This window comes from Amblyomma maculatum, chromosome 1 (genome assembly GCF_055883805.1).
Source record: "Amblyomma maculatum isolate TAMU_Amacu chromosome 1, ASM5588380v1, whole genome shotgun sequence".
Taxonomy (NCBI): domain Eukaryota; kingdom Metazoa; phylum Arthropoda; class Arachnida; order Ixodida; family Ixodidae; genus Amblyomma; species Amblyomma maculatum.
In genome coordinates this window covers 303,990,810-304,000,187 of record NC_139344.1, presented here as the reverse complement: position 1 = coordinate 304,000,187, position 9,378 = coordinate 303,990,810, and the positions used below count along the sequence as shown (strand labels likewise).

Genomic DNA, 9,378 nt, shown 5'->3' with positions numbered 1-9,378 from the left:
TGCCACCTATTACTCTCCCCTGTCAAAACCTCATTTTGTGGCAGAGGACTTGAAAGTACCGCTAAAGAGGGGCAAATAAAGATCAATAAAAAGAAAACGAAGAACTAGCATTCAAGTGGGGACTTGAGGCAGGACATTTTTTCAACGAAAGAGAAAATCAGACTTGCTACAATTCTGACAAGTGACAGAGAGGAAGACATGCATGTGTATTAGAAACTGTAGTTCGCTTGTTGTGCCGTGCTGTAAGGGTTTCCATTCTCATAGCTGTGTCGCTGTATCAGTGACTGCGTGCCATCTGCCATCCTTTCGTGGCAACCGAGAAAAGTGGCAACCACCTCACCAGAAAACAGCTAAAGCTCTTCAAAAGCCGTCTGCTTAATATGTGTGCCTGCGGCAATTTCAGGCCTCGGTAGTGGCATTCTCGAGTTTTCAGGCTTGTCGCTTTTTTGAGGGGGGGAAGGGGGCTTCCTTCCGTTTCATTCTTCTCGGCCGCTCAATTCCCCGCAGCTTTCTTTTTTTTTTTTTTTCCTCAGCCACCGTTCTAGGTTGGCCTTTTGTGAAGCTGTGCCACACTTGGGGGAGTTGGGAAAAGGGGTGTTCGCCACAAATGTTTTTTGTATTTTTCTACATCTTTACCGTGATTTTCACCCCCCCCCCCCTTCCCCTTTGTTTTTTTTGCTCGGCCTTTTCCAACTGTGCGCGCTTCTCCTGTCTTTCGTTTCGCGTGTTTCCAGCCTAGAAATAAACGCCCAGCGGACGGCCAGGGCTCGTCCCTGTCTCTCTGTCTTGTGTCGTGTGGCTCTCGTATTGCTTGCGCTTCGCTACGTTGCTCTAGCTGGCTGAAACTGCCACATTTCTTCAAGCGCACGCCCTACGCAGGCGGCCGCGCAGGTCACTAAGAAAATGTTCCGGCGCTCACTCGTGGCGTTGCCTGTTTACCGGGAGTGCTGCCCCCTGGGTTTCTGCACGGTGCCTACAGCCTCGACAGCAGGCACCGCTTGCTGCACCATTCCGCCAGCTCTACCGTGCTGCCAACGTGCACAGTTGTCAGTCGCCGCGGTCGCCATTCACGTGTGCTGTGTTGTGCTGTACGACGTCCCTACTACAGCCCATGGACCAAGGTGTTATCCGGACATTCAAGTACCTCTATCGATCATGCGTGCTCAGTCGCATGGTGTTATGCGCGTGGACAACGGCAAAACATACAGTGTCGACTTGTCTGCACTCTGCATGCTTTCCGATGCATGGAAGGCGGTGATCGAGGAGACACTGCGGAATTGCTTCCGGCAAGCGGGTTTCGCGATCAAAGATGAAGTGCCGTCGCCATCCGACGATAGCACCAGTGAATCCCTTCAGCAGTCTTCATGTGCTGACCTCATCGAGCACTTGCACTGCTGCAGGAGCCGTTCCCATGGAAGTGACGCTAAAACAGTTTGCTAACGCTGACAACAAGCTATGCGCTGAACTCATCAACGAAGAAATTGTTCGCCAGGTGCTGGAAAGTGATGTGACTTGGGCTCTGACACTGAGGAGCCAGAGGCTGTGCTGCCAACTAGCAGTGAACTAACCCGAGCTCTGATGGTGCTTTCGGCCGTGTACAGCGAGAACGTCACCCTTGCCGACATGCAAGCCGACTTACTTCTACGGCAACGTAGCGCCCCGCAGAGGCATATTGACCACTTTTTCAAGCCGCTCGCTAAAGAAAGTGACTTTTATTGCGTGAATTCGTTTTTTCGGACTGCCTGATTTTCCGGAACCTATCTCGGCCCCTTGAAAGTCCGAAAAATCGGTCGGCGACTGTAAAAATGTGGCAGGGTGTGGTTCATTCCACCAGTTATGTGAAGTGTTGTTTTTGAAACACAAGACATGGACGAGCCGATTGCTAACTTTGGATTTTGCAGTAGAGTTCCTTGATAGGAGGAGCAGATGATTGGATGGGCATAGGGTGAAGTGTGCACCAGCAGGACGACTTCCTGGAGCTGTTTAGCGAGAGCATTAGCTAGCAATCAATTTAAGATGGTCCCAGCAGTTGCACTCAAGTGCCTCACTTTAGTGAAGACTGCAAGTGCCCTGCAATGCTGAAACTGTATGCTCTGGATTACAAAAGCAGCCACATGATATTTCCTGTATGCTTACTCCTCGCTCATTTCGAATAACCAGACGTCTTGTGCACAGTCGCATCCAAAGCAAGCACCTCGGGAGTCTTCTCCACACTGTAAGCATGCGTCGATGTCAGTCCAGCTTGCACCCCTTCCTGGTGAACTACTGTGCAAAGCAAGGCATTGAGAAACTTGTCCCCTCTATGACAAGCATGGCTAATGGTACCATGTCCACACCAACAGGGGCAGGGTTCGACCCCAAACTTTCAGGCAGCGTACAATTGAGTCCTTTTAGACATAGCTTCAAACATCCATCGGAGCAGTTTTGCTCAAAGCATGGTCCAAATTAGTGGCCCTTCACCACCAGAAAGGCGTCACCTCTGCCACTGTGACATAAACTGACATTACATCCACACGCTTTGCCAAATGAAAAATGTTCGCTTTTATTCGATGTCATGAAGCACGGAAATTCAGAAGTATATGATCTCAAGAGCAAATATCTCCTCTTGGGCTGTGATAGCACAAGAGATTTCCAACTTTACACTGCACTCTGCACACAGGCAGCCTAGCTAACCCTAAACATACACACAACTGCAAGAGCAAACATGAAATACAATGACCCACAGCAGCTTAGGCTTGATTTGGGTTTGACTGACTGCTTAGCCGATGGTGATGCAGCTACAGATTCTACTGTGCAGGTTTGGCAAGAAGTATTGTAGCGTGGGTGGAGACAACTTACAGGGAATACAGGGCAGTGGTTGTACAATCAGAAAGTTGAGTAAAATAAAAATAATAATAAATCGGGAGCTATGCATGTCAGTACTTGGTGGTCAGAGGAGCCATTTGGTGGAACAATTCCCAGGACAGTGCGCATTTATTACCAATACCAGTGGCAGTCTCTCACTCGTTAAACTAAGCAGAGCACACCAAGTGAGAATCATAAACTTCCAATTCCTGCAGTAAAATACAGCTCTCTTGTTCCACAGATGGCTCACACATGCAAGAGAAAAAGAGGCCTTTTTAAGGTGGACTAACCTTGTAACCTCTCTGCTTTTAGGCCCATAACACAAACATGAATTAACTGTTGCATCTTGCCTTCACAATTTGGGAACAACGTAATAAAGACTCAATGATCTACAATTGCTGCTCAATTTTTGTGCACCATTTTAACTAAGCTGCAAACGCTACCTATTGGGCATCCTGGGAAATGGTGGCTGCGGCAAATGCCATGAGGGCTGCGGCAGCCTGGCGAGCTTCCAGGTGCAGCCGCAGCTCATGTATCCAATCGTGGGCCACCATGCGTGGCTGACCCCGCAGCTGGCTGGCATAGCGGAGAGCCTGCTCCAGATTTTCGTGCTGAAGCCAGTAGCGCACGCGGGAGAGCACATCGAATGTGTCCCACATCTCGGGGTTGACCCGCTGCTCATCTAGCAGCTCCTCTTGGGGCAGCTCCTTGGGGTAGATGATGCACAGGGACTGCAGATAGGAGGCCAAGTAGCGCAGCAGAGATGAAGGGCCCTGGTCGTCCACCAGTGCCACCCGGCGGCAGGCCCGCTCGACGCATGCAAAGCGCTCCTTGAGGGCCACCTCGGGGTAGACGCCCCGTGCCAGGGCCTCCTCGGGGATCGAGGCCAGCACCAGAGGCACATAGGGGCTCATGGGTGCCGCCTGTTCCACCAGCCGCATGTCGGTGCTAAGCGACTGGAGCTCCCCGGCTGGCCCATGCACCAGGGTGTGGCACAGGCCCTGGCAGGCCAGCCAGAGGCCCTTGGCCTGCTGCGACAGCTGGTCCAGCTCATCACGGGCCCGCAGGTACTCCTCCATGCCCTGCAGCTTGGCAACCGAGGACGACAGGGCAGCCGCATGCTGCGCCCGCTGCTCCACCACCTTCTTCTCAAGCTCCGTGGCAAAGGCACAGCCCAGTTCCTCTCGCTGCTCCTCCAGGGCCTCCCGCAGGTGCTCCGTGTGCGCTGCCACCTGGCGCCGCAGCTGTTGTTGCAGCTCGTGCTCAAAGGCCTCCTGCTGCTTCACCAGCTGCACATCAAAAGCGCTTTGCAACAGCAAACACTGCAAGCAAAATGAATATCAAATCTAGCGGTTCTTGCAGCGCCTGCACAAATGGAATACAAAATGTTAATTGCCATCTACCAGCAGCAACATATGTTTAACCACACGCTGACAAGCTTGGTTTCGGTTGTTTACCACTGCAGAGCCATGTGCTTTTTGAAAGTAGGCTCGAGCATTTTGGAGCAGCCAAAAGAGAAATAAAACCAGAGTTTTTAAGCCCATTTATGCAGTCAAGAACCTTCATCTCTGTATCATCATCATCATCATCAGCCTAATTATACCCACTGCAGGGCGAAGGCCTCTCCCATATTTCTCCACTTAACCCGGTTCTGTGCTAGCTGCATCCACTTGACCCCTGCGAACTTCTTAATCTCATCCGCCCACCTAACTTTCTGCCGCCCCCTGCTACGCTTTCCTTCCCTTGGAATCCAGTTTGTTACCCTCAGCGACCATCGGTTATCCTCTCTTCGCACTACATGTCCTGCCCATGTCCATTTCTTCTTAATTTCCACTAGAATGTCAGTAACTTGAGTTATTCCTCTGACCCACTCTGCACGCTTCCTATCTCTTAATGTTACCCCTACCATTTTTCGTTCCATAGCCCTCTGGGTTGTCCTCAACTTAAGTAGAACTCTCTTGGTTAGCCTCCCCGTTTCAGCCCCATAGGTGAGTACAGGAAAGATGCAACTGTTGTATACTTTCCTCTTGAGCGATACCGGTAAGCTGCTAGTCATAATCTGCGAGTGCTTGCCAAATGCGCTCCATCCCAATCGTATTCTTCTTGTTATTTCCTTTTCGTGGTCCGGATCTGCGGTTACTACCTGTCCTAAGTAGACATATTCGCCTACTACTTCCAGTATTTCGCTACCTAATGTAAACTGCTGTTCCTTCCCGAGGCTGTTGAACATTACCTTAGTCTTCTGCATATTAATTTTCAAGCCTACCTTTCTACTTTTCCTGTCTAGGTCATCAATCATTATTTGCAGTTCATCCCCCGAGTTGCTTAGCAAGGCAATGTCATCAGCAAATCGCAGATTACTGAGGTATTCTCCATCTACCCTTATCCCTAACTGCTCCCACTCCAAGTCTCTGAATACTTCCTCTAAACAAGCTGTGAATAGTACTGGGGAGATTGTGTCTCCTTGCCTAACACCTTTCTTTATGGGAATTTTGTTACTTTCTTTATGCAGAACTATGGTTGCTGTGCAGCCACTATATATATCTTCCAGCACTTTCACGTACGGCTCGTCTACCCCCTGATTTCGCAATGCCTGCATCACCGCCGAGGTTTCAACTGAATCAAATGCTTTTTCGTAATCAATGAATGCTATGTATAAGGGCTGGTTATATTCCGAGCATTTTTCTATCACCTGATTGATGGTATGGATATGATCGATAGTAGAGTACCGTTTCCGAAACCCTGCTTGATCCTTTGCTTGATTGCAGTCTAAGGTTGTCCTGATTCTATTAGCGATTACCTTAGTAAATACCTTATACGTAACAGACAGTAAGCTGATTGGTCTGTAATTTTTAAGGTCCTTAGAGTCCCCTTTCTTGTGAATGAGGATAATGTTCGCATTCTTCCATGGTTCCGGTACCGTGGATGACACCAGGCACTGCGTATACAGGGTGGCCAGGTTTTCTAGCACGATATCCCCCCCATCCTTCAGCAAATCTGTAGTTATCTGATCCACTCATGCTGATTTCCCCCTTTTCATAGTTTCTAGTGCTTTCTTGACCTCGTCCTTCGTCACTGGTGGAACGTCTGACTGTAAATCCCTACCGCCAATCTCATTACGGTCCTGACTACTTTGGCTACTGTAGAGATCTATATAGAACTCCTCGGCTACTTTGACTATCCTTTCCATATTAGTGATGACGTTGCCCGCCTTGTCCCTTATCGCATACATCTGGTTTTTGCCTATGCCCAATTTCTTCCTTACCGCTTTAAGGCTTCCCCCGTTCTTTACAGCATGCTCAATTTTCTCCATCTCTGTATGAGTCCTGTTTAATCAACGTTCAGTGCTTTGCTCGCTACGGTTGCGTATATGACAAGACAAATAGCCATAACATGTACAGATTGTAGAAGAAGGACGTCGACGACGGTGTCGAGGAAGCGGGGCAATCAAGACCAACACAATCTGCACGATGGCAATTCCACAACTGCTTCTTCTTCATCAGCGTCCAGCGAGGGATCCATCTTCTTCTTCACAATGCCCCTCCAGAGAAAAAGGAGCCATCATGGCGACTTAAGGGGACGAAGATACAATGGGGTCGTAGAACGGCTTAAAGGCCCACTGTCCACCCTCCAGTTGAAAATATTTTCTTCCCCGGTGACTGTGAGACTTTGCCCCCAGAATGCAAGGCCGCAAAATGTATTTAAAAAAGGTAACTAATAACGCAGCTACAGCCACCGCAATCACCTGATTCTGTCGTGTTTCTCTTCTCCCGTTCCCTCGCAAAGATTTTTTCACTCTCCTGCCCGGTCGTCTAGCCTTCACAAGACAAATTCCCCTTCCTCCTCCGCGTTAGGCGGGGAAGGGGCGTAGCACTCCACGTGCGCGAAAAAAAAAAAAAAAAAAAAAAAAAAAACCGGGCGAGGGAGCGCGTGACGCTGGATTCAGTCCGGCCGTGGCGAGGGAAAAGCGTGCAGCGAGCGGTAGACACCCATTCTTCACCCTCAGACAGCGAGACGGACCAATGGATGTCGTTTTCAACTACTAAGTCAGCCTTGCGGCTCATAGAGAACGGGGAAGCTGGTTTCCAGACGGGGAGGATGAGAGAGCTTTGATTTGTATTTTTGCTGCTTTGCGGGACTATCTCCGGTACCTGATTGAAACACTGGGCTCCTTTGCTTAAAAGGTCCTTCCCTGGACAGTGGCCCTTTAAGGCGCTGCAGATGTACAGTTTCACGGCTACGGCGCCGAAGATCAGAATACGGCATAAGAGCCTCAATAATGTAATTGACTGGCGAAGAGCACTTAACGACACGGTAGAGCCCATGGTACTTGGAGACTAGTTTTGTTGAGAGGCCGGGGCTGCCGGATGGAACCCATAGCCACACGAGTGAGCTGGGCTCGAATTGTGGCGCATTCTTCTGATTGGTGTTATGATGATGTTTTTGGCGCTATTGAGAGTCGGTCGTGAACGACCGGGCAATCTGGCGGCATTCTTCGGCGTGCTGGATAACTGTGGTACATTCAGATGCATCAGGGTTGTACAGGAGCACAGTATCAAGGGGAGCAGATGGATACCAACCATAAAGCAAAAAGAATGGAGAGAAACCCGTGCTGGATTGCGTAGCTAGTTGTATGCATAGGTGATATAAGGAAGGACAGTGTCCCAGTTGGTGTGATTGGATCCGACATACTTCACGAGCATGTCACTGAGGATTCGATTAAATTGTTCAGTAAGACCGTTTGTTTGCGAGTGGTGGCGGTGCAAGTGCGGTGGATGATTTTGCAATGAGCGAGTAGGGCTTGAACGATGTCAGACGTCTGTCGCTGACCAATTCGCGAGGAGCACCATGACTGAGAATGAAGTTCGTCAATAAGAAACCGGCTACATCTCGGGATATATCGTGGCGGTTCAGGCATATCTCGTCAGATGGTCGGCTGAGACAATGACCCAGCGATTGCCGTCAGCTGTGTACGGAAGAGGGCCGTAGAGGTGAATGCTAATGCGGTCGAAGGGTCTAAGCGGACATATGAGAGGCTGTAACTCACCAGCCGAACTATGAGAGGTAGGTTTGCGGCGTTGGCAAGCCAGGCACGATCAAACGTACCTAAGAACCGAGTTGTACATACCACGCCAATAGTAGCGAAGACGGATTGTAGTGTATGTCTTGAAAACTCTGGCATGACCGCACTGCGGATCGGTGTGGAAAGCTGTACATATTTCGGTCTGTAGATGGTGCGGGATCACGAGGAGCCATTTCTGTCCACTTGAATTGTAGTTGCGCCGGTAAAGGAGGTTATCCCAAATCTCATAGAGGGAAGTTTGGTAGCGAAGGGCACGTGAAGGGGTAATCTCCGAATGGTTGGAGAGGTAGTCAATAAAAGAGGCGATCCATGGGCCCTTTCGTTGTTTGGCGGGCATGTCACTGACGTCGAGCGTAAACGCCATGGGGTCGAAGGGCTGGAAGCAGCGAGCAAGACAAAGCGTCGGAGTCTTTACGTTTGCGACCAGATCAGTAAACGACACGGATATCATATTCTTGGAGACGAAGTGCCCATCGTGCCAACCGGCAGGAGGCGTCTTTGAGCAATGAAAGCCAGCAGAGAGCATGGTGGTCAGTGACTACATCAAAAGGACGGCCGTAAAAGTAAGGGCGAAACTTTGTGAGTGCCCAGACAATGGCCAAGCACTCTTTTTCCGTTACTGAGTAGTTCGTTTCGGCTTTCGTGAGAGTACGGCTGGCGTAAGCGACTACATATTCGCTGAAGCCAGAGGGGCGCTGAGCAAGCACAGCGCCGAGGCCAACAGCACTGGAGTCAGCGTGCACTTCGGTGGGCGCCTGGGGGTCAAAATGGCGCAGGATTGGCGGCGCTGTGAGCAGGCGGCGCAAGGAATTGCAGGTGGCATCGCATGCTGGTGACCACAGAGAAAAATCTGAGTTATTGCAAAGTAGCTGAATGAGCGGGGCGACAATGGAAGCAAAGTTCCGTATAAAATGCCAAAAGTATGAGCACGGCCCAAGAAGCTCCTGAGTTGCTTAATAGTAGTAGGTTTCAGGAAAGCAGTCACAGCTCGAAGTTTGGCGGGACCAGAGCGGATACCCTCCTTGGACTCTATACGCAATAGAGGGTAGACGGCTTTCCACGTGATTTTATTTAGGCGACGGTAGTCAACGCAGAAGCAAATAGAACCGTCTTCCTCACCAGGACTACAGGGGAAGACCACGGACTGTTAGAAGGCTCGATCATGCCATTCTGAAGCATAGTGTGAACATGGGCTTCAATAACTCGGCGCTCGGTGGCAGAGACACGATAGGGGCGCTGACGCAGAGAAGCATGGGAACCGGTGTCAATGCGGTGGGCGACAGTTGATGTGCGGCTCAAAGCAGGCTGATGAGAGTCGAATGAAGAACGGAACTGATGAAGCAGTGCGAGAAGTTCAGAGCGTTGAGTAATAGGAAGATTGACATCGATGGAGCGGAGGAAAACGTCGGGAGACGACTGGTCCAGCGCAACAACAGGTGGTGTGTGTGCAG

The 9,378-nt window shown here is 50.2% G+C and overlaps 1 protein-coding gene across 3 annotated transcripts in view; it reads right to left on the bottom strand.

Annotated features, from left to right (window-relative positions):
- Nucleotides 1-2,517: 2,517 nt before the first annotated feature.
- LOC146206967 (MICOS complex subunit MIC60-1-like) overlaps nucleotides 2,518-9,378 on the bottom strand; it is a 118,208-nt gene continuing 111,347 nt past the window's right edge. For all 3 annotated transcript variants that reach the window (XM_084587689.1, XM_084587756.1, XM_084587836.1), the window contains exon 11: nucleotides 2,518-4,133. In XM_084587689.1, the coding sequence (XP_084443815.1) occupies nucleotides 3,288-4,133 (846 nt within the window). In that variant the 3' untranslated portion in view covers nucleotides 2,518-3,287. The remainder of the gene's footprint in view (nucleotides 4,134-9,378) is intronic.